The sequence below is a fragment of the Prionailurus bengalensis genome, chromosome A3 (assembly GCF_016509475.1).
Source record: "Prionailurus bengalensis isolate Pbe53 chromosome A3, Fcat_Pben_1.1_paternal_pri, whole genome shotgun sequence".
NCBI lineage: Eukaryota > Metazoa > Chordata > Mammalia > Carnivora > Felidae > Prionailurus > Prionailurus bengalensis.
This window is the reverse complement of record NC_057354.1, coordinates 76,564,711-76,590,599: the sequence shown is the minus strand read 5'-3', so window position 1 is coordinate 76,590,599 and position 25,889 is coordinate 76,564,711. Positions and strand designations below refer to the sequence as shown.

The window sequence follows — 25,889 nt, the reverse complement described above, 5'->3', positions numbered from 1 at the left end:
CTTAGAGAGAGCATGAGTGAGGAAGGGGCAGAGTCAGAGAAGGACACAGAATCTGAGGCAGGCTCCAGGCTCTGAACTGTCAGCACAGAGCCCAACGTGGAGCTCGAACTCACTAGCTGTCAGATCATGACCTGAGCCGAAGTCAGACACCTAACTGACTGAGCCACCCAGGAGCCCCAGGAAAGATAGGTACTTTTAAGTGGACAGAATTACCTATGGATTTTCAAATAGTTATTGAGTTCTTGGCTACTAGAGCTGGAAGTCACCTTAGAAGTTATCTACTGCACACCCATATTTATAGATGCAGTGTTAAGGCTTTAAGTTGCTGAGTATGTCTTGATCAAATACTTTGTTACCATCAAGATGATAGCTGAGACCTCATTGTGTACTGGATGCTCTTATCTTTGTATCAGAGATCCCAACATAGATCTGACACATAGTTGAAATATAAGTTTCATTAAATTAAGGGTTATGTATCTTTTCACTATACTGTGCACATCATGAAATGAAAGGATGGCTAACAGACCGTTTATTTTTATTTTTACATACGCTTTTTTATGGTTGTAAAAGTAATACATATTATAGGTAATATGGAGAAGTACAAGAAGAAAATAAAAATTGTCGTAAAAAGGATTAAAACTACATTAGAGACTGTTGAAACATGGGAACAAAGTCATTGGAGCCAAATCAGAATAAAACCACTGTGGATAATTCTGGAATAGATTAAAGGCATGCATCATGGTCTTGTATGATCTACAAGATGCTAACCTCTTCAGTGAGGTTTTAAAATAAAACAGTAACTAATAACAGGAGTGTTGTAAGAGAGAAGCTAACCTGTGGAACTGAGCTATCTCAGCTTTGAAGGAAGAATTGCTCTGGTAAAAGCAGACCCCCGTCTAGTACACCTCATTTTTCTCATCGTCCTCTAATTCATCTCTTCTCTTTCTCTTACCTGAAGTGTTGCACTTAGAGAAGTTATGTGTAAACTTACGAGGTTGAGTATTTTTTATTTGATCATGTGTATTCTTTTCTTTAGGGAATTATCTCTTCGTCCCCCCCTTTTTTAAAATTCCTATATACTTTTTTTTTTTTACTGATTTTTCCATAACCTTTTTATATCAAGAGTATTGATACTTTAATACAATAGGTATTTTTCAGTTTACTGGTTTTTTTTTTCAATTTTTTTTTCAACATTTATTTATTTTTGGGACAGAGAGAGACAGAGCATGAACGGGGGAGGGGCAGAGAGAGAGGGAGACACAGAATGGGAAACAGGCTCCAGGCTCTGAGCCATCAGCCCAGAGCCTGACGCGGGGCTCGAACTCACAGACCGCGAGATCGTGACCTGGCTGAAGTCGGACGCTTAACCGACTGTGCCACCCAGGCGCCCCTGGTTTACTGTTTTTGTTCATGAGCTGTGAACTTCTCCAGATCAAGGACTGTAATAATGTCTATCAATTTTTAAACATATATGCTAATCAGTTAAGCATTGTACACACATTATCTCACTCAAGTTTTGTAAGGATTAACACTATTTCCATGTTGTAGAAGCTAAGTGAGATTAATTTGCTGAGAAAGATGCAGCTAGCATTAAGAGGACGGAGCTAGGAATGAGACTCAAGATTTGACTACCAAGTCCGTCATCTTAACATGCTGTGTTGTATCTCATATTTCTTTAGATCAACCCATATCTACGATAGACCATAACTCTTAGTAGACATGTTTTGTACATTTGCTGGATTGAATTATTAACACATAACTCATTTTGTATATTATTTGCTTATTTAATTTTGTATAATTCAGTGTGCTGTAATGAGAACATACATTCTTTTGCTTCTTTTATTTACTGAAGTGTAGTTGACACACATTAGTTTCACCTGTACAACATGGTGCTTCAAAAGGCTATCCTTGGTGCTGTGCTCACCATGGGTGTAGCACCAGCTGTCACCATAAAGTGTCATTACGGTACCACTGACTGTATTTCCTGTGCTGTACCTTGATCACCATGACTTAATCATTCCATAACTGGAAGCCTATGTCTCCTACTCTTCTTCCCTGTTTGCCCTCCCCGCAAACTTCCCTTCCGGAAGCTCTGGCAACCATCAGTTCTCTGTATTTATGGATCTGTTTCTGCTTTTTGTTTATGTGTTTGTTTTGCTTTTTAGATTCCACATTTAAGTGAAATCATATAATATTTGTCTCTGCATTCAATTCTTAACCCAGATACTTTATGAAATATGGTTACAAATTGATTGTTCTAAGTTGAATTTAAAACTTTTTTCCATAGTTTTAATTTTATAAAACGTGTTCATTTTTACAAATTTATTGTATACCTTCCTAAATCCCAAAATTATGATTAAAATGTTATTTAAAAACAGCAAATTAAAATTATGATGTAAATGTTCTTAAGGATGCTATTTTCCTCATAAACTGGGCCACTTGAATCTTTTTTTAAGTTTTATTTATTTTGGGGGAGAGAGAGCATGAGCATGGAAGGGGCAGACAGAGAGGAGATAGAATCTCAAGCAGACTCCGTGCTTTTAGCCCAGAGCCCGAGGTGGGTTTGATCTCATAAACCGTGAGATCATGACCTGAGCTGAAATCAAGAGTCACATGCTTAACCAGGTGCCCCAAATCTTTTGTTAATTGAACTGTACCATACAGTGTTACATTAGTTTCAGGTGTAGAACATATTGATTTGACAATTCTATATATTACTCAATGTTTACCATGATAAATGTAGTCCATCTGTCTTCATACAATGTTATTACGGTATTATTGACTGCATTCCCTATGCTGTACTTTTCATCTTCGTGACCTATTTTTTAACAGGAAGTTTGGGCTTCTTAATCCCCTTTATCTGTTTCACCTCTCACCACCCCCCACACACCAGTTTATTCTCTATATTTGAGTTTTTTGTTTGTTTTTTAGATTCTACATAAAATGAGATCATAAGGTATTTGTTTTTGATTCATTTCACTTAGCTTAATACCCTCTAGGTTCATCCATATTGTTACAAAGGTCAAGATCTTACCCTTTTTATGGCTGCATAATATTCCATTGTGTGTTATGTATGCACATAGAAACCCCACATCTCCTTTATCCATTCATTTATCAGTGGACACTTGGGTTGCTTTCATAGTTTGCCTGCCATAAATAATGCTGCAACCAACAGAGGGGTGCATATATCTTTTTGAATTAATTTTTTTCTATTCTTTGGGTAGTGGAATTCAGTAGTGGAATTACTGAATCATATGTTTTTATTTTTAATTTTTTTGAGGAGCTGATACACTGATTTCCACAGGGGCTGCACCAGTTTACATTCTCACCAACAGTATACAGGGATTCATTTTTTCCATATCCTCACCAATATTGTGATTTCTTTTTTTTGATTCTAGTCATTCTGATAGATGTAGGCTGATTAATCACTGTGGTTTTGATTTGCATTTCACTGATGTGACTAACGATGTCAAATATCTTTTCATGTGTTTGGTGGCCATCTGTAGGTCTTCTTTGGAAACATGTCTATTCAGGTCCTCTGCCCATTTTCTAATTGTTTTTTGTTTGTGTTTTGGTGTTTAGGAGTGTAAGTTCTTTATATATTTTGGATATTAACCTCTTATTGGATGTATTATTGCCAATATATTTTCCCATTCATCAGGTTTCCTTTTTGTTTTGTTGATAGTTTCCTTCACTGTGCAAAACCTTTTCCTTTTGGTATAGTCCTAGAAATTTTTTTTGCTTTCATTTTTCTTGACTGGGGAGTCACATTTAGAAAAATGCTGCTAAGGCTGATATCAGAGATTTCTTCCTATTGTTTCTTCCAGGATTTTTGTGGTTTCAGGTTTCACATTTAGGTCTTTAATCAATTTTTTTAAATTTTATTTTTGAGAGAGAGAGAGACAGAATGCTAGTGGGGAAGGGGCAGAGAGAGAGAGGGAGACAGAGAATCTAAAGCAGGCTCCAAGCTGTCAGCACTCTATGCTGACATGGGACTAACTCACGAACTGCAGGATCATGACCTGAGCCGAAGTTTGAGGCTTCACTGACTGAGCCATCCAGTCATCCCAGGTCTTTAATCCATTTTGAGTTTTCTTTTGTGTGTGGTATAAGAAAGTGGTTCAGTTTCATTTTTTTGCATGTAGCTGTCCAGTTTTCCCAGCACCATTGATTGAAGATACAGTCTTCTTTCCATTGTATATTCTTGCCTCCTTTGCCATAAGTTGATTGACCACATAGGCATGGGCTTAATTTGGGCTCTTTATTCTGTTCCATTGATCTGTGTGTCTATTTTTGTGCCAGTACCATACTGTTTTAATTACCACATATGATTGTAGCGTATCTTGGGATTTAAAACCTTCAGTTTTGTTCTTTTTTCTCAAAATTTCTTTGGCTATTACAGGTCCTCTGTCCTTCCACACAAATTTTAGTATTTGTTCTAGTTCTGTGAAAAATGCTGTTGGTATTTTGATGGGATTGTATTGAATCTATAGATTGCTTTGGGTAGTATGGACATTTCAACAGTATTAATTCTAATCCATGAGCATGGAACATCTATTTGCTTTTGTCATCTTCAGTTTCTTTCATTAGTGTTTTATAGTTTTCAGGGTACAGCAGCAGGTCTTTCACCTTCTCGATTAAGTTTATCCCTGGGTTTTTAATTTTTTTGGTGTAATTGTAAATGATACTGTTTTCTTAATTTCTGTATATTGATTTTGTATCCTGTAATTTATCAGTTCTGATAGTTTTTTGGTGGAGTCTTTAGGGTTTTCTATGTGTAGGATCATGTCATCTGCAAAGAGTGACAGTTTTACTTCATCCTTACCAATTTTATATGGCTTTTAATTCTTTTCCTTTTCTGATTGCTGCAGCTAGGACTTCCAGTGCTATATTAACTAAAAGTGGTAAGAGTGGACACTCTTGTCGTGTTTCTGATCTTAGGAGAAAAGCTCTCTTTTTCACCATTGAGTATGATGCTGTCTGTGAGTTTGTGACATATGGCCATTATTATGTTGAGATATGTTTCCTTTAAATTCACTTTGTTGAGAATTTTTATCATAAATGGATGTCAGAAGCCTTTGTCACATGCTTTTCTGCATCTTATTGAGATGATCATATGATTTTTACCCTTTCTCTTATTAATGTGATGTATCACATTGATTTTTGAGTTTTGAACTACCTTGCATCCTAGAATAATTCCTACTTAATCACGGTGAATGATTTTTTTTAATGTTTTGTTGAATTTGGTTTAATATTTTTTGAGGACTTTTAGTCTGTGTTCATCTGAGACATTGGCCTGCAATTTCCTCTTTTTGTAGTGTTTTTGTCTGGTGTTGGTATCAGGGTAATGCTGGCCTTATAGAATGAATTTGGAAGCTTCTCTTTCTCTTCTGTTTTTTGAGATAGTTTGAGAAGATTAGGATATTAACTCTTCTTTAAATGTTTGGTAGTGTTTAACAGTGAATCTGTCTTGTCCTGAACCTTTGTTTGTTAGGAGTTTTGTGAATGCCAATTCAATTTTATTAGTAATAACTGGTATGTTCAAATTTTGTATTTCTTTATGATTCAGTCTTGGAAGATTATGTGTTTCTAGGAATTTATCCATTTCTTTTTTAAAAATTTATTTGGGGGAGAGTGCAAGTGGGGGAGGGGCAGAAAGACAGCTGGACAGCTCTGTGCTGACAGGCTGGCAGCAGGGAGCCTGATGTGGGGTCAGACTCACCAACCATGAGATCATGACCTGAGCTGAAGTCTGACACTTAACCTACTGAGCCACTCAGGTGCCCTGGAATTTATTCATTTCTTCCAGGTTATCCCATTTGTTGGCATTTAGTTTTACATAATATTCTTTTAATCCTTTGTATTTTTGTAGTGTCAGTTGTTATTTCTTCTCCTTCATTTCTCATTTTAATTGTGTGAGTCCTCTCTTTTTCTTAAATTTTTTTTCAACGTTTATTTATTTTTGGGACAGAGAGAGACAGAGCATGAACAGGGGAGGGGCAGAGAGAGAGGGAGACACAGAATCAGAAACAGGCTCCAGGCTCTGAGCCATCAGCCCAGACCCTGACGCAGGGCTCGAACTCCCGGACCGCGAGATCGTGACCTGGCTGAAGTCGGACGCTTAACTGACTGCGCCACCCAGGCGCCCCAGTCCTCTCTTTTTCTTGATTAGTCTGGCTAATGGTTTATCAATTTTGTTTATATTTTCAAAGAATAAGTTCCTGGTCCTATTGCTCTTTTCTATTTTTTTAATCTCGATTTCATTTATTTCTGCTCTAACCTTTATCCTTCTCTTTTTTCTAGCTTTGGGCATTATTTTTCTGTGTCTAGCTATTTTAGGTGTAAAGTTGTTTGAGATTTTTCTTGATTTCTTGAGGTAGACCCGTATTGCTATAAATTTCCCTCTTAGAACAGCTTTTGCTGCATCCCAAAGATTTTGAACCATTGTGTTTTCATTTTTCTCCATATGTTTTTTTTAATTTCCTCTTTGATTTTTGGTTGACTCATTTATTGTTTAGTGGCATGTTTTTTAGCCTTGATGCATATTACGTTCATTTCGGACTTTTTCTTGTAATTGATTTCTAGTTTCACACTATAGTGGTTGGAAAAGATGCTTGATATGGTTTCAGTTTTCTTCAATTTATTGAGACTTGTGTTGTGGCCTAACATGTGATCTGTTCTTTAGGAATTTCTATATGCACTTGAAAAAGAATGTGTACTTTGCTGTTTCTGAATGGAATGTTTTGTATATAAATGTGAGGTCCATCTGGTTGAATGTGTCATTTAAAGTCACTGTTTCCTTGTTGAATTTTTTTTTCTCTTGATGACCTATCCTTTGATGCTAGTGAGGTGTTCAAGTCCTCTACTTGTATTACCATCAGTTTCTCCTTTCTTGTATGTTAATATTTGCTTTATATTTTTAAGTGTTCCAATGTTGGGTGCATAGACACTTCCAGTTGGACTGTTCCTTTTGTCATTGTGCCCTTCTTTGTCTCTTGCTACATGAATTGTTTAAATCTTTTAGAAATATGATTCTGTAAGTGTCGGACTATGACAAGCATGGCTATTCTTCATTGTTCTATCATTGTTTCTTAACTTTGTACATTAGAATCATTTGGGGACCTTTTAGAAGTCCAAATGCCAAGGCTGCATTGAACCAAGATTAATTAAAAAGTAATGACTGACAATGGACTGTAGATATTAGTATTCAATTTCCCTAGGTGATTACAATATAATGTTAGTTGTATAGAAAGTTACAGGTATTGATACTATTTCTATTCTTTGTTTTTTGTATCTGTAGTTGAAATAAGTGCTAAATTTTACTTAAAGAAAATAAAGATGTATTTTTTTTAACCCAAGCTTCTGATTGTCTGGTTAAGAATATCTGTTACAGACTTTTCAAAGATTATAACTTGCCTTATACAGTGAGCTTCTTGTCTAGGAAGACCTATTCTTATTTTGTTTTGGAGAGGGTCTAAATATGTTATCTAAATATGTAGCTGTAAAGAATTAAATGTTATTGAATATTTGAAAAAAATGAAAATGTAGTCTAACCTAATTCAACAAACTTAACTTTCTCAGTTACAATGAATAATTTACACATTATGTAATTATCCCTCCCCACCCCCCCCATTATTTTATTATAAATTTTAAAACCCACAAAACATTGAAAGAGTTTATGGTGAATATACTCCTATATCCACCACTTAGATTCTACAGTTAATATTCACTATTCTGGCTTCGTCACTTACCTTTCCATTTGTGCATCTTTCCATTCATCAGTGTATCTGAGTTTTGGTGCCTTTCAAAATATTTTGCAGGTGTCTGAGATCTTTCTCCAAAATACTTCAGTATGTCTGCATTAACTAGAATTTAGGTCTTGGTAAAATTTGGAAATAATGAAATGAATAATCCTAAGTGTAGCATAAGTTTCTGTGAATGAATATACTCATGCAGTCCATTTTCAAGATGCAGAACATTACCATTATCTTGGCTCTTTTATCTCTTCCCAGTAAATACTATTGTATTGATTTTTCTGAACCATGCCTTATTTATGTCTGTACCAGATTTAATATAAATAGAAGTGGACACTGTGTTCTCTTTGTAGATAGCTTCATTTCACCTGGCATATTTTTGAAATTCATCCATGTTGTGACATGTGTCACAATTTTTATTTTGTTTATTCCCGAGTAGTAGTCCATTACATGAATATACTGGAGTTTATTCTATCTTTTATTAATGGACATTTGGACTTGTACTGATTTTTTGCTCTTTGAATAAAACTGTTCTGAACGTTCTTGTATAAGTCTTACTATGGGCATATCTTTTCACTTCTGTTGGAGTGGAATTGCTAGGTCTTAAGATAGGAATAGATTTAGTTTTTACAGAAGGTGTCTGATCTTTTCAAAAGTTGTTATGCCATTTTACATGCTCAGCAGCATATGAGAGTTTAGGTTGTTTACATCTTCACTGACATTTGATATTTTAATGTTACCTCTTAATATTAGTATTCTTACTTTTCCCTGAGTTTTTCTTTGATTCAATTTTAAATTTATTTTGCACATTGCAAATTTGCCTACCCCCCACCTCAAAAAGTACCCCAAAACCTTAAAATGGTAGCTTTGGTGAGATGGGAAACTACCTTGGTAGTTCATTCAGTTGAGCATGTGACTCGATTTTGGCTCAGGTCTTGGCCCTGAGGTCGTGGGATTGAGGCCCACCTCAGGCTCTGTGCTGAGCCTGGAGCCTCCTTGGAATTCTCTCTGTCTGTGTCTCTCTCTGTCCCTTCCCCCCACTCACACGCTCTAAAATAAAATAAAAAAAAAGAACTTGGCAATTTTTATTTTTGAACATTTTTTAGAAAACTTGCAAAATATTTAACTTTGTTACTAATTTAGGTCATATTATAGTGCGCTCTTTTGGCATTTATGATGTATATAGAATATTTAATGACATTGTTAGAAATAGGATTTATAAATGTTTCTTTTTCAATTTCAGTAGGGAAATCAATTAGGAGTAAGAGTTTGTGAATGATTTAATGGATAAAAGAAGCAGTTAGAGAAAAATCTGTTAGTTTTTCAGATAGCTTACTGATGTAATAGTTTTAATGTCTACCTCTTAAGTTCATTGAAATTTCTAAGATTAATGTTTGTGTCCCACTTTTCACCTTTTTTTGGCTTTTTTAATCTACCTCATGTGACTAGCAAAAAGAAGAAGAGTCTTTTGAACAAATGGTATTGAGAAATAGGATATCCACATGAAAAAGGGAAATTGGACCCTTACCTTGCATTTGTACACAAAAACTAACTCAAAATAAAGACTTAAATATAAGACCTGAAAGTATAAAACTCCTAGTAGAAACAAAGGGGGAATACTTCTTGACATTAGTCTTGATAATGATCTGTTGATTACGACACCAATAGCAATGACAACAAAGCAAAAAGAGATAAGTGGGACTGTATCAAACTAAGGGACTTCCTGCACAATAAAGGAAACAATTGGCAGGATGAAAAGGCATCCTATAGAGTTGACGATAATACTTGAAAACAATGTTTCTGATAAGGGGTTAACATCCAAAATACATAAGAAACCTCTCAGCAGCAAAAAAACAAATAACCTGGTTAGAAAATGGGCAAAGGACTTGAACAGATACTTTTTCAAAGATGACCTACAAATCGCCAACAGAGATATGAAAAGATGTTCAACTTCATTAATTATCAAGGAAATGCAAATCAAAACTAAAATGAGATACCACCGTACAACTGTTAGGATGGCTATTGAAAACAAACCAAAAAAACGGGGTGCCTGAGTGCCTCATTCAGTTAAGCATCTGACTTCAGCTCAGGTTATGATCTCACGGTTCATGAGTTTGGGCCCCACGTCGGGCTCTGTACCGACAGCTGAGTCTGGAGCCTGCTTCAGATTCTGTGTCTCCCTCTCTCTCTCTGCCTGTCCCCAGTTCGCACTCTGTCTCTGTCTCTCTCTCCCTCAAAAATAAACAAATGTTAAAATTAAAAAACAAAAGTGAAATAAATGCCAAGTGTTAGAGGATGTGGAGAAATTGGAACCCTGTATGTACACTATTGGTGGGAGTGTAAAATGGTATGGCAACAATGGAAAACAGTGTGGATGTTCCTCCAAAAAGTAAGTAATATAACTGCTGTATGACCTAGCAATCTCACTTCTGAGTATATATACAGAAGGGCTAAAATCAGAATCTCAAAGAGCTACCTGTACCTCCATGTTCATTATAGTGTTCTCACAATAGCAAAGAGACAGGAAAAAATCCCAGTGTCTATCAACAAATGAATGTGATATGTAAGAAAAGATAGTATATACAGACAGCCTGAAAGGAGAAAATCCTGCCAGTTGCAAAAATACAGATGAATCTAGAGGACATTATGCCAACTGAAATAAACCAGTCACAGCAGGACAAATATTGCATGTTTCTAACATGAAGTATCTAACTTAGTCAAACTCACACATACAGAGACTACAGTAGTGGTTGCCAGGGGTCTGGAAGTTGGAGGAAGGATGGAGTTGTTGTTCGGTGCGTGTAAAGTTTCAGCTCTGGTAGATGAACAAATTCTAGAGATGTACTGTACAACATAATGCTTATACTTAACAATACAGTATTGTGCATTTCAAAACTTGAGAGGGTAGACAGAGCTTATGTTAAGTCCCCGCTGAAAACCCCCTGAAAAAGACACGAGGAACCTTTGGGGAAGTGTTGGATAGGTTTATTACTTTGATTGTGATGATGGTATCAGGTTGTACCGCACATGCTCATATTCATCAACTTGTACACATTAAATATGTGCAGTTCTTTGTATATCGCTTACATCTGAGTAAAGCTATTAAAAAAATCAACGTACCGTCCAGCAATTGGATTATTGTATATGTATCTGATGATCAATATCTTATAAACAAAGAAACTATAGTATCACATCTGCAGAATACAAAAATCAATTTAATTGCAGTGTAAATAATGAGTTTTAGGAGACTGTGACTAAAGGAAGAAAATTTAGTTACAAGGTTGTTTTAGTGATCTAGTTTAATAATCTGTGCTTAGATTTCTGGTTTGCACAATAGGGCAGGTAGTATCCCCTGTCACCTGGGGGGGTGGGGGGTGGGGGGCGTGGACCTAGGAGGGTTGGATTTCTCTGGGAAGATCATGAGATCAGGGTGGAGCAAGAAGTCTGTTAGCAGTGTGGAGATTATCTATATAGTGATGGTTGAGCAGTTCTGGAGTTGTCTGTTTGGCCTAAAGAAATTTGGGAATGATCATGTATAGAGAGGGTGCTTACTGAAGCTTGGAGTAGTAAATATACCCATGGAAAGTATTTCAATTTACTCTGTGTAAACATATCTATGTATACATGTTAAACAATGTTAATTGCAAGCCACGATAAAGAACTGTGGTTTTAATCAGTAACATAAAACATAATTTGCAAACTACTTGTAAATAACAGTAGCCTTAATAAATAGAATGATGAAGGTCATAAATGATTATTTTTATATCAAGTAGTTGACTTCAATTTACTTAAACAAATATTTATTGAATAGCTTTTGGAGTTTGTGTTGCTGTCATAAGTGGTGGTATTACAAAGAAAAAATATCACTGAGAACTGCACTTAAGTTGTTTTGTTATAAACCAGGAAGCGGTAGTATCAGGTTTACAGAATACAAATATCAACTTAATTGCAATATAAATAATGGGAGTTAGGGGAATATGACTAGAGGGGGAAAAACCAGTTAGAAGGTTGTTTTAAATGGTTTTATGAGGCACACTGATATGTTCAGTGTTACATTTTAGATAGGGTACTCCGCAGTAGGGTATTAGAAGATAGTGATGGCATGTCTGGATATGGAAACAAGAAAAAGGGGGTTATTTTATATACTTTTTACTGTCCTCTGCAAGGACTTGTTTATTTTTTTAAGGGGGTTATCCTAATAGTACATAAAAATATTAGGGTAAATAGAGTTATCAAGAAATTTGCTAAAAATAGAATCAGGTCTTTAGTTAATGAATTTATTAGGTGTAAAAAACAATCTGCAGGGATCCCAACTGGTTTCTTGTTTGCATAGCTAAAGAATTGTGGCACATTTAATGAAAGAGGAGATAAAGTGCAGCCCATAGTAAAGTCAAAACAAAACTTGGAAGTTTGGTTTCTGATTTCCGGATTCTGGCATCTAAATTTATAGATAAGTATGGCATATTGGAAGAGAACAGGTGTGCTAAAAGGGATCCTAAAAGGTTATTTGCAGGTATTAAGCTCTCATTACTACTCTTACTTTTTTCCCCTGTGTATAGAAGGTTAGAAGAGTTGAAACTAACTTTGTGAAACTGAGCCATGAAATCATCTAAGTGTGAACCCTGACTGAAGTGATGGGATGAAATGGGTTTTCCTTAAGTACATATGAGTACAAAATATACCTTTAAGGAAGTGAGTACTTCCTTTTCATCTCACTCATGGTATACTGTATTCTTGCATTGTTGTCTTGTATCTGTTTTTGGATAAATAATGTTGGTAGAATTTCCAGTAATTTTTTTAAAATGTGTTTTGCTTATTTGAAACAATAAGATCCTTAATTCTTAAACTTTTAGTTTTGATGGCTTTTTATATAAAATATTCAGTAAGTATTGGTATCATTTAAACATACTACTTTATGAGAAACTCTTTACTTCAGTTGAAAGTAATTATAAATTGATTTTTAAAATCAGTAATGGCTTTAGTTCTTATCATTAGTGAAAATGTATTTAAGTTAATTCCCATAGAATATTGTCTGAAATAACTGAATTCAGACGTTGGCTAAACGTTTAGCCTCAGAAGAAATTTTAAACCTAGTCTATAATATTGTATTCCATTTTGAAAATAGAATCCTAAAAGAAATAATAAATCTAAAAAGTTCTCATCACAAGGGAAGAAAAAAATTCTCAAAACTTTATAGTGTGACAGACTTATTGTGATTGTTTTACGGTGTATACAAATGAATTATGCTGTACACCTGAAACTAATATGATATACGTTGATTTTTTTACCTCAAAAAAAAAAAAAAAAGAACCTCATAGAATTCACAGATGCCTTCCTAGTAATGAATAGTCTCTATTAAATCCAGTGCTTCTGGATTTATATCAGTATTTGGCAGTGCTTAGATGCTCCACACAGTACCTGTGTGTGAGAAAAGACATTTCTAGGGATGACATATGTAAAGTTTCATTACAAGCATTAACAGATAAACATTTGCAATTGATTATGATAATAGGGAACACTACTTTCAGCCCCAATTAAACATTATTCCCCTCCTACCGAAAGATGCATTATTCTCATTAATAGATCTATATTACAAAAAAAATGTACTCCATTATTATTTGAATTTAATCAATAAAAACCTTGTAGAGAAAATATATGTAGAACCTTTTTATACTCTTTGCCTAATTAAGTCTGTAAAGTTAATAATGTGTAATCAAATTACAAGTGGTGCTGCATTTAACTTGATAACTGCACAAACTAGATAACTTGACAACTTTCATACTAAAATTGTATAGACTCTATGCTCAATATGTATATAGTATATTCATTAAGAAAGTACACACATGTCATCTTGTATTAGTAGTTACTATTCTATAAATACAGTACAGAATACATCATAATAAAAATAAATATGGTCTTTAAAAAACAATTCCTGGGGCACCTGGGTGGCTCAGTCGGTTAAGCATCTGACTTTGGCTCAGGTCATGATCTCACGGTTCACGAGTTCGAGCCCCACATTGGGCTCTGTGCTGACAGCTCAGAGCCTGATGCCTCCTTCAGATTTTGTGTCTCTCTCTTTCTCTGCCCCTCTCCTGCTGTGATCTCTCTCAAAAATAAACAAACATTAAAAAATTAAAAAAAAAATAAACTATTCCTGGTAAGATGCACAGTCCCAATGACAGGCAAAAAATTCTGTTAATGCTAATGGAGGTGAAGAGCTATGAAGCAGGGACAGTTAGTTGACTCTTGTTTACTAGGGTAGTTTTACCTGAAGTGAAACAGAGCTTAAAATTTCTAAATTGAATGATATTTTAAGTGAAAAATTATCTGTTGTTGATACGAGTGTCATGCAACTTACTCTGCTTTTATCTGTCTTTCACAGAGCTCTTTAATAAGCATTTACGGTCAGTTTTTGGCAGCCTTAGAATCACTGAAAGCATTCTGGGATGCTACGGATGAAATCGACGAGAAGACTTGGGTACTGGAGCCAGAAAAACCTACACGGAGTGCAACAGCACGCAGGATTGCACTGGGTAGGGAAAAGGGATTAAGGAGGCTTTTTGTTTGTTTAGATGTTGGATTATACTTTGTATTACTAAGGAAAATGGAGCTCAAGAGGACATTGGACCCTTAGGTGAGACTTTTTTTGCATGAAGTCAACTATTTAAGCTCTGATTTAGCCCTGTGTATTTGAATGTAAATATTTCAGGAGAAAGGGCAAGTACTAAGGTGTTTCATTATAAAAGGTGATGATCCAATGGCAGTATCATTCAGAGATCCTGTATAATCAGCTGTTAAGTAGCTCAGAAATAGTGGAACCGGTTTTTCAGAACTTCCATTATTTGGGAAAAGAAACTGTTAGAAATAGGGGCACCTGGGTGGCTCAAGTCGGTTAAGTGTTGGACGTCAGCTTAGGTCATGATTGTACAGTTTGTGAGTGCAAGCCCCGCACTGGGCTCTGTGCTGACAGCTCAGAGCCTGGAGCCTACTTTGGGTTCTGTCCCCCTCTCTCTCTGCCCCTCCCTCACTCATGCTCTGTGTTTCTCCTTCAAAATTAAATAAACATTAAGAAAAAAAAATTTTTTTTAAAAGAAACTGTTAGAAATAATGAAATCTTCATCCATGAAACTAGACAAGATTAATATCAACAGATCTGGGAATATTTTCTGATGAACTTTAGAGGATGAAAGGATCTGAAGTGGGCCATACATGCCATTGAAGAGTAAACAGGAAGCACAAAATAATAATTAAATATATTTTAAGTATTTACTATAAATATATGTGACATTAATGAATAAGATGTGGTACAACTGTGAATACCCCTGCAACATTACCATATTCTTTATTATAAAATTACTGTTTTATGTATTTTCATTATGAGCAAGCCATATATGAAGTCAGTTTTGAGTTCAGCCTCTCCAGATTTTAGATGTTTTAAACTGTGTTTCAGTTCACAGTAAATAGTGTAGTTAGGTGATTATATGATATCTATTTGTGTCTTCCCTTCTCTGTTTTTTTTTTTTTAGCCTAAATAAATATATTGTTAAAAGACATATGTTCTGAAAGATATTACGAAATTCTGTTGTGAGTCCTATCCACATTAGCAATTTTTATGGTTTCTCCCCAGGCATAATAGATTATCTGGGAGAAAATAAGTAATATGTAATTATGAGAAAAGGAAGATACCGTTGTATAGCAGTTGTACAAATAATATTGTTACTTAGTCTAAAAAGTTTAGTCCATATTTAATTTTGAATAGTTGACCAAATAATGGTATATTTGTGAACAAATAGATATTAAGAATGAAAATAGTTTCTTCAAAATAGTGTAGTAATTTATTTTCTTCATAGCCCCATGTAAATAATTATTTTAATTAGGTAATGATTAAATATACTTTTATTATATATCTCATTGTTCAGCATAAACTACCTGCTTTTTAGTCACTTTCTCTGTATTTACCTATAGCTCTTTTTTTGTCCCCTTTCAGGCACTGATATGCCTTTTGAAGACCAAGTTTTCAGCAAACTAATTGAGATATATTAAATAATATACTCATTATTAAGTGAAGCCATTAGTATATGACATAGCTAAAGGCTAATATGGGATTTGTGTTCATGGTAAAGAATGTATAAGCAAATGAGATTATAGCACTTTTATGTTTTATATATCATTTTTACTTGATTACCTTTTTGTCAGGTCTGTAATAATTGTGTTCATATTGTTGTCAACCTTAACCAAAAGTTAATGTTATGGTGTGTAGAATTTATTAAGTCCTTTTTACTGTAAAAATAAAACCCAAATACCCTTATACAGTTATACTATGTGCCTTTAAAAGTAAAACTTCTGAAATCCATACAATATTCCAGTATAGATAGAACTTATGAAAGAATCTAGTGCCAAGTAGAAATAGATTTTTCTTAGATCCTATAAACTAGGTTAGTTGTTTGTTATTAAACGAACAGTTTCAGTTTAATGTGAATTGAGTCCGTTGTTGAAGTGGAAAGCTTCACAATGAGCAAAAGAATTCAGAAAATGTTTTTTAAAAATATTTAAATTTCAGTTGACATACAATGTAATTTTGGTTTCAGGGGTACAATATAGTGATTCAACAGTTCCATGTTACTCAGTGATCATCAAGATAAGTTTTGATTTGTATTTTCCTGATGAAGAGTGATGTTGACCATGTGTCCATTGGCTATCTGCATGTCTTCTTGGGAAAAATGTCTGTTCGTGTCCTCTGTCCATTTCTTAACTGCATTATTCATTTTTGCGATGTTGAGTTTTATAAGTTCTTTATAGATTTTGGATACTGACCCTTTCTCAGATATGTCATTTGGAAATATCTTCTCCCAGTTTGTAGGTTGCCTTTTAGTTTTGTTGACCATTTCCTTTGCTGTGCAGAAGCTTTTTATTTTGCTGAAGTCCCAATAGTTTATTTTTGCTTTTGTGTCCCTTACCTCAGGAGACATCTCTAGAAAGAAGTTGCTACAGCCACCGTCAAAGGGATGTTCTCCTCTAGGATTTTTATGGTTTTAGTTCTCACATTTATTTAGGTCTTTCATCCATTTGGAATTTACTTTTATGTTTGGTGTAAGAAATAGTCCAGTTTTTCCAACACCATTTGTTGAAGAGATTGTCTTTTTCCCAATGGATATTATTTCCTGCTTTGTCGAAGATTAATTGACCATATAGTTATGGGTTTATTTCTGAGTATTCTGTTTTGTTCCATTGATCTATATTTTGTGCCAGTACTACACTGTTTCGATCACTACAACATTGTAATATAATTTGAAGTCTGGAATAGTGATACCTCCAGCTTTGCTTTTCTTTTTCAAGGTTGCTTTGGCTATTCAGGGTCTTTTCTGGCTCCATACAAATATCAGGGTTGTTTTTCTAACTCTGTGTAAAATGCTAATGGTAGTTTGACAGGGATTGCATATTAAATGTGTAGATTGCTTTAGGTAATAAAGACATTTTAGCAATATTCATTCTTCTAACCTATGAGCATGGAATGTCTTTCCATTTTTTTGTATCACTGTTTCCCTTCATCAGTGTTGTATAGTTTTCAGAGCACAGGACTTTCACCTCTTTGGTTAGGTTTATTCCTAGGTATCTTTTTTTTTTTTTTTTTTTTGGTGTAGTTGTAAGTGGGATTGATTTCTTAATTTCTCTTTCTGCTGCTTCATTTTTAGTGTATAGAAATGCAACAGATTTCTGTATGTTGATTTTGTATCCTGTGACTTTACTGAATTCATATATAAGTTCTAGCAGTTTTTTGGAGGAGTCTTTTGGGTTTTCTCTATGGAGTATCAGAAAGTTTTACCTCCTTGCTGATTTGGATACCTGATATAAGTGAGATGTTAAAATTCCCTGCTATTACTGTGTTATTATCAATTAGTTCCTTTATGTTTGTTATTGTTTTATATATTTGGGTGCTTTCATGTTGGGTGCATAGATATTTACAATTGTTAGATATTCTTGTTGGATTGTCCCCTTTATTATGATATAGTGCCCTTCTTCATCTCTTGTTACGGTCTTTGGTTTAAAGTCTACTTTGTCCAGTATAAGTATTGCTACTCTGGCTTTCTTTTGACATCCATTTGTGTAGTAAATATTTCTCTTTAAGTCTAAAATGAGTCTCCTGTAGGCAGAATATAGATAGGTCTTAACTTTTGTTTATCCATTCTGACAACTTCTGTCTTTTGATTGGAGCGTTTAGTCCACTTCATTGGAAGTGATTATTGATAGAAAATGTTTCGATAAAACTCCATAAAACTCAAATCATAATTTATTGTATGCTGGTCTTTTTACATCTGACCATAATTGTGCTTTCCAAGAAAGTTATGGAAGTCACTTTGATAATTATTTCTTGAACTTGTGATTTCTTTTAATATTAAAGATCTATCACTCTATAAAAAATTTTTATTTAATCTAAAATAGAATTCTGACCAGAATTTCACTAGAAATCAATTAACTTAATGGATTGACTCTGTATTTTAAAACTTTAGATGGATCCCCAAATCTTTATTCATAATCATAATTTCAAAGTGCATTTCTTTTAGACTATAAAATTATATTTATAAATATATTTTATAAATAAATACATTTATATATTTATTGAAACCCATAACACATTGGCTACTCTTTCCTGTGGTACAGTAAGTACCCAGACAGATACTGCTTTATTTTTTATTTGATGAACTTCTACTTCTATAAACTTTAATGTTCTTTTATTCTAGGGAATAATGCTTCAATACATATAGAGGTTGACCCCAAGCATCCTACTATGCTTCCTGAGTGCTGCTTTCTTGGAGCTGACCATGGTATGAGATCTCCTATTTAAATGTTTTTAACAGTCATAAAATTCTTGTCTTTCACTGTTAAAATATTCTAAAATATTAACATATGGTAATTATTTTAAATGAAAATGTTTCATCATTCTGAACTGTGTAGTTTTGTGTTTTTTTAAGTAGATGATTTAGATTTTCCAGTCAAATAATTAGCAAATTCTGTGTTTTAACAAGAGAGTATATTAGAGTTGCTAAGAGATCTTAGAAGTTTTCATCAGAAAATAATTTGTAACTACATGTGGTAATAGGTATTAACTGAATTTGTAGTGATCATTTTGCAATACACACACATACCAAATCATGATGTTGTACACCTAAAAGTAATACAATATTATATACCAATTATATCTCAGTTAAAAAAAAATTCTGTGCTAAATGTGGCTTTACAAAGCGAGAGCTGCAGACACTACATTTTTAAACTTTTTTTTTTTTTTTTTTTTTAAAATCTCTGAAGTGGTAAAACCTCTTGGAATTAAGCTGAGCAGGAACATACATTTGTGGTAGGTATTTTTTATAACACAATGTTTATTTTTCTATTATTTTGCAAATTTAATAACAATTTTTTTCATGCTTTTAGGGATCCAGAAAATAGTCTGTTACAAAATTTGAAAGATGTTTTAGAAATAGATTTTCCAGCTCGCACTAACCTGGAAAAATCTGTAAGTTTTATGAGTGCTTTGATATTCCAAACAGCATAGCATAATGAAAGTTAAATGTTCTTCTTTTAGACACCAGAGAAAAATGAGGCTGAAAGGGAGGGAATTGGAAGAATATTGTAACAGACTTCTGAACTGCAAGCAACAGTAGCATCAAAGAATTTGTTAACCTTTGATTAGTGGTTTAAGTATACTTTTGTCATGGTCTTTGTAGCAATGAAGTGATTAATGACAGACATCTTTATTATTAAAAATAGGGGGAAAGGTCCAAAGTAGCTAATGAGATGTTTGGATATTCTAATACTATCTGCTTATGGATGATTGAAATAAAGTTTTAATTAGCTTGATGTATTTTGTGAAGGATGGCAGTACAGTTTTTGAAAATGAATAGATGTTACTGTGTTGCAAAAATGATAAACTTGGAATTGAGTTTTGATAAAGTTGCAGAGGTTGTAGACTATTAAAGTGGTGGGAATGTTTTTGTCTTCTTCCTTTAGTTAAAGAATTTTGAAGTTTAGTAATCATTAGCTAATGTCAGTTAGTATCTTTATATATTACATTGGCATAATATTGATGTACAATGTGGGAAATTTACTTAAGCCCCAAGTAGAATCTGTTTTTAGTATATCTATGTGTATTACTTACTGGATGAAAAAGGAAGCACTCTTACAAATCGCTTTTCTGAAGTGTTAAGCAGTGATGTAACTGTATTTTCTGTAAAGAATGCTATAGTTACCTTTATGAAAACTTTGAATGAAAATTTGATCTTGTCTATCCTATATTATTCTTACATTACCTTGTGTGTTTTAAACACTTGTGCTTATAAATATTTCTTCTTTTGAAGGATTTTTCTATGGATTGTGGCATTTGTTATTCATATCAACTTGATGGTGCCATTCCTGATCAAGTGTGTGATAATCCTCAATGTGCACAGCCTTTCCATCAAATATGCTTATATGAGGTAAAAAATAAAAATAACGCTGTTAAGACTATTTTGGCTACCATGACCTAGCAAGTCTGCATGTTGAAATATACAGAATCCAAAATCTGTTTAAGTGAATAGCAATCTCTTTTTTCCATTAGCTTCTTTACCAGTCCATTTCCAGATGCCCGTGTGCTTTCATTTCTTCATCCTGGTTACTAATGAGTGAATAAATGTCCTAAAGTAGTATCCTAGGAAGGGAGAAAATGTATCCAGAATATATTCATGGGCTGCTTACTGATGCATAACAGATCAAATTGATGCTACATTGGAATCTTTCAGTGAAAATCTCATGTGACCACAATGCAAACTGTCACTCATCCAAGTGGGAGTAGTAGTGGTAGCAATAAGGTGAAAGGGAACTGGCACTAATGAGTGTCTGTTACTTTTCAAAGTATATTTAAATATAGAATAAATGTAATAATCTTACTTTTGATATTGAGAAAAATGCGTTTTGTGATCTGGATATGTCACAGCACTCTCAGTGACATTTTATTTATTATTTACTATCTGTGAAGTCTGCTTTCATTCCTGTGTATAGTCATTTGATCTCTACAGCATTCATCTTAGGGCACAGTTGACATGATTATATATGCATGTATATATGAAACACCTTGCAGTTGTATAGTGCGTTCAGTCTTCTTGAATATCACCTCTTGTTTTCGTGATTAGAGGTAGCAAACAGTTGGTGTTACCCGCACTTTAAGAATGGAGAACTGAGAGATGTCAATTCACCTTCTATAAACTCACAAAATACCAGGTCTAATTATAGAGATACTCTTAAGGGAACATGTGCTTTCTTTTATAATAATGAATATTCATTTAATTTTTAAAAATGGACTGCCTCGTGCTTATAATTAGTGGATTGAGAATTAACCCACTATTGGTGATTAAGACCAGAATTGAGACCTAAATTTTCACGAGCTTACGGTATCTTTTACAGCAAGAGTTCTTAATTTGTAATTAATGACTTCAGGTCAGGTCTGTGAACCCCATTGACTTGTGTACATTATTTTTGTGTCTATTTTGGATGTTGAGAAAATGCATAAAGGGGCCCATAATTTGGCTATAAACCGGTGGTATAGATCTCGAAATTCGTGGTGGTCTCCCCTTATTATTCAGCATACTACTAGTCTGGTATTGGCCAGGAAATGTTCCCCTTACTTTTTGTAAAAGAAAATTAAGAAGGTAAATCTTTTGGAATAAAAATATATGTAATCATAAAGGAAATGAATTTAGAGTATCTGTAATGTGTAATCATGCTGACATTGCTCCCTTTTTCTTCTCTTTTTAAAATCTTCAGTGGTTGAGAGGACTGTTGACTAGTAGACAGAGTTTTAACATCATATTTGGTGAATGCCCATATTGTAGTAAGGTAAGGAAATCATTAATCAAATTTCATAAAATACACCTAACTTTTAATAGTGTGCTTTGGAAGATAGATAAGTATATAGAATATCAGCTTATGCAAAACTTTTTGTTACTTCTGTTATTCTATGTGGTAAGAAAAAAAAAAAAGGTAAAATTGTCCCTGTCAATGACATTTTGTTTTTTAAATTGCTCCTTTGATCAAAAAAAGTTATTTTTCAAACTGTATCATGACACTGTTTTCTACAATAAAGCAATCTTATTTTTTAGAATGTCCACAAACTTACTTTGTTAAATTGTATTCTCTTTTTACAAGCCAATTACCTTGAAAATGTCTGGGAGGAAATCCTAAAATAAGAATGTAACATTTCTGTGAAGAACTGGCAGCCTTAAGAATTATCAAAAGGATTTTATTTGATATCTTCAGAGAAAGTATAAAGTAAGACCTACTAAAATCAAAAGAAAAAGAACGATAAAGCCATAATAATACACGTCAGTAACTGTCTCTTCACTGAGAGTAGAGTCTCTGACCTCCATTCCGGTTGGAGAAGTATATGTATACCAAGATGAAGATCTTGAGTTGTCGAGTATATACGGACTGATAAAATCTTGATATGGTTTGTAAAGTGAATTTGGGAACTGTATAGAGCTCGGTTTTTGTGGAGAACTGTTTCTTTCATTCAGAATTTGAGACTCACAGTACTTTTGTCTTCTCTTTGTGCTTTCCTATGGAAAAGTATATATATTGTGTTAGGTCTGAGTTATCCTTATACTGTGTACTCTAAGAGTTCTAAATAAAACATGTTACACAAAACGAACAAATTTTTTGCATATTCTTCCTGAGAAGTTTTTTTTTTTTTTTGGGACAGAGAGAGACAGAGCATGAACGGGGGAGGGGCAGAGAGAGAGAGGGAGACACAGAATTGGAAACAGGCTCCAGGCTCAGAGCCATCAGCCCAGAGCCTGACGCGGGGCTCGAACTCACGGACTGCGAGATCGTGACCTGAAGTAGGACGCTTAACCGACTGCGCCACCCAGGCGCCCCCTGAGAAGTTTTTTATAAAGTACTTATCCCATTAACCAACCCAAATCTAGTTAAACTGATTGGTTCTTTTAAATCAGGCAATAGGCCATCTTATAAATAATTTGCCCTCTAAAAATACAACGAACTATGAAACCTGAATTTTCTTGGCAAGACAAATCTTATGTGGGCAAGATAGTCACGATTAGAAAGCTTTTTGGTTATTAATAATTAGTGATTCTGAGGCAGCCATGGCAGCAGAGCGAGATGTTGGTGGCAGTGCTGCACGTCCACAGAGCAGCCTTGGTCCAGCAGCCTCCTGCCTGGATTCCAGAGAATGACATCTCCCAATAACAGACCTTAAGAAGAAAGTTGGTTAAAATCCTTATTTGTCCTGAACGTTGATCCAAGAAAAGATGCTCATTTCCTAGCCAAAAAGGAAAAAGTCTCCACAGATTACAGTTTTGCAATGTTAAACTGGAATGCCTAGAAGCATACGAAAAAATTTGTCAGAGGATGTTGCCAAAGACTCAAGAAGATCAACATGACCCTTGTTCTTTGGTGGGGACTTAGAACACACTGTTTGGAAAGCAGCGTCAAGCTGTCCACCCGTGGAGGTATGAAGGAGGATATCATTATAAATAAACCTCCAAATACCCTCAGAGAAAATCAGGTATTTGTGAAATTCCATAAAGCAAGAAGCAAAATACCTATTTCTAAGAAGAATCAGCTGTTACTAGAATTCAGTTTCTGGAATGAGCCTGTGTCACGGAGGGCCTGATATATGTGAATTCAGAGCCTAGAACTCCCACCAGGAGCGGTGATTACATAGGGCAGTTATTGTTTAGCCAAACAAAAAAACAATTTTCCCCCAAACTGATCTATAGATTCAACACTGTCCCAGTCAAAATCTAATCAGGCTTTGGAAATGCAGTGGACCCAGAATAGCTAAAACAACCGTGACAGTCAAGAACAAAGTGGAAAAACATACTTCACAATTTGAAAACTAATCACAAAGCTAGACTAATCAAGACAGTATGGTCCTGGCACAGGGACAGGCATATAGATCAGTGGAATAGAATTGAAAGTCCAGAAGAAAACTCTCACATACATGAGGAATTGGTTTCCAACAAATGTACGAAGGCAATTCAGTGGGGACAGGTAATCTTCAACAAAGGTGCAGAGACAACTGGACATCCTTGTAAAAATATAAATTTAGACCTTCATTTTGTACAAAAATTGACCAGAACCAAATTGTAAATGTAAATATAGTTGGAATTTAAAACTTTAAGGAAAAAAAAAAAAAACAGGAGAAAATCTGTGATCTAGGGTCAGGTAAAGTGTTCTCTATAATATCAAACGTACAAAAGCAAATAAAAGTTTACATAATTGAAGGACATCATTTAAAAAAATTCAAAGACAACTCACAGACTGGGAGAAAATTCTGCAAATCATTTATCTGATAAAGGATTTGTATCCAGAATACATAAAGACTTGAATAGACAGTTCTCTGAAAGCATATGAAAAGATGCTCAACATCACCAATTGCAAGAGAAATGCAAATCAAACTATAATGAGATATCATCTTACCCTTTAAGGCCATTATCAAAAGAACAGAAAATAACAAATGATGAAGATACAGAGAAATTGGGACCCTTGTGTACTGTTGAGAGGACTGTAAAATGGTGTAGCCATTATGGGAAACAGCACAGAAGTTCCTCAAAACATTAGAAGTAGAATTACCATATAATCCAGCAATCCTACTTCTGGGTATATATTGAGAACTCAAGTGTCTTGAAGAGATATATGTACACCCATGTTCATCATAGCATTATTCACAGTAGCCAAGAGGCAGAAGCAACCCAGATTCCTATGGGCAGATGAATAAAGAATATATACATATAATGGAATATTATGCAGCCTTAAAAAAGGAAATCCTGCCATATGCTACAATATGGATCAATCCTTGAGGACATTCTGAAGAGCAAATTAAGCCAGTCACAAAAGGACATCTATGATTCCACTAACACGAAATATCTCAAGAAGTCAAAATAACAGAAACAAAAAGGTAGTTGCCAAGGTAGAGGGTAGTTGGTCTAAAGTTTCAATTTTGCAAGATGTAAAAGTTCTAGAGATCTTTTGCACAACAGTGTGAATATACTTGGCACTAAACTACACGGTTAAGTTTAATGTTACTTCCTTTTTACTACAATAAAAAATAAAAATAGTCATTCCCAACCTTTATCATGACATGGAACCCTTTACCTGACCTACATGCCATATATTGGATAAAGGAATTGGCTGTTCACAACCAGAGGAAATTGCCCCAGGGTGGATATTGTGGCATGTCTCATAGAAAGCTCTGGGAACAGACCAACCACTGTAGACTGAATATTATTGATACATGCAAGTTCCAGGAATTTCTTACACCATTCCTATTAGCCAGAGCTCTTAATCAGTTTCCTGCTTTAATCTTAACTGGTTACGAGTCGTTCTGTTTCTGCTTCACTTTGGTGACCTGCCCTGCCCTGTCCGTGTACTATTTATCAAGTAACTTAGAAGGAAAAAATTAAAAAACAAGGCAAAATATTTCAATCTTCAGCCATCTGATGTAATACCATCATTCTTCACAATAGCTACTTTCTTGACCTCTTCAAAGAGCCTTTTTTACCCCCCTGAAAGTCACTTTCAGGATGCAGTTTTAGAAGGCAAGAAGTAATTACCTTCTACATAAGGTATACAAAACAAAATAGAGGTCTTGAAGGAAGGCCCTTTAACTTTTCTACTTAGAAGAAATCATTGAAAGTCAAATAACTAACTTTAAGCTACTCTTTACTGCCTGAGAGCTAATAAAGACACACTATCCCAATTGTCCTAAAGTTTTCTCAGCTTTAGAGGTGCCTAGTTGGCCCAGGGTGTACAGCACGTGACTTTTGATCTCAGGGGCATGAGTTCATGCCCCACATGGGTGTGGAGCCTACTTTAAAAAAAAAAATTGTCAGCTTTATTTGCCAAAGGCAAAATAACTACTCCTGTGGCCCCCTAAAGCGTTGTTCTCCCACAAAGAAAAAGAAATATGCCATCAAATTTTATATTTTTAAAGACGGAGAGCCACTAGTTAGCTAACAAGTAGCATTTACGTATAATAACTTACATGTAGACGATATCCCCATCCAGGTAAGAACAGAAGTCAAGCTACTAAAATTTCAAGGTTGGTTACACACTAGAGAAGTCTGTGTACCTAATCTCTCTTTAAGC

At 34.5% G+C, this 25,889-nt stretch overlaps 2 protein-coding genes across 8 annotated transcripts in view; one reads left to right on the top strand and one right to left on the bottom strand.

Moving 5' to 3' along the window:
* FANCL (FA complementation group L) overlaps positions 1–22,428 on the top strand; it is an 85,489-nt gene extending 63,061 nt beyond the window's left edge. For 2 of the 3 annotated variants that reach the window (XM_043603437.1, XM_043603439.1), the window contains 7 exons: positions 14,137–14,287; positions 18,494–18,577; positions 19,059–19,104; positions 19,182–19,263; positions 20,105–20,221; positions 21,546–21,617; positions 21,927–22,428. In XM_043603437.1, the coding sequence (XP_043459372.1) occupies positions 14,137–14,287; positions 18,494–18,577; positions 19,059–19,104; positions 19,182–19,263; positions 20,105–20,221; positions 21,546–21,617; positions 21,927–21,962 (588 nt within the window). In that variant the 3' untranslated portion in view covers positions 21,963–22,428. Of the gene's footprint in view, positions 1–14,136; positions 14,288–18,493; positions 18,578–19,058; positions 19,105–19,181; positions 19,264–20,104; positions 20,222–21,545; positions 21,618–21,926 lie in introns of those variants that run through there. The other variant, XM_043603438.1, reaches the window with a different exon arrangement.
* The window catches only part of VRK2 (VRK serine/threonine kinase 2), a 110,404-nt gene continuing 106,514 nt past the window's right edge, over positions 22,000–25,889 (bottom strand). For 4 of the 5 annotated variants that reach the window (XM_043603433.1, XM_043603432.1, XM_043603434.1 and 1 more), the window contains one exon: positions 22,000–22,336. In XM_043603433.1, coding sequence (XP_043459368.1) covers positions 22,034–22,336 — 303 coding nt within the window. In that variant the 3' untranslated portion in view covers positions 22,000–22,033. Of the gene's footprint in view, positions 22,337–22,667; positions 24,502–25,889 lie in introns of those variants that run through there. The other variant, XM_043603435.1, reaches the window with a different exon arrangement.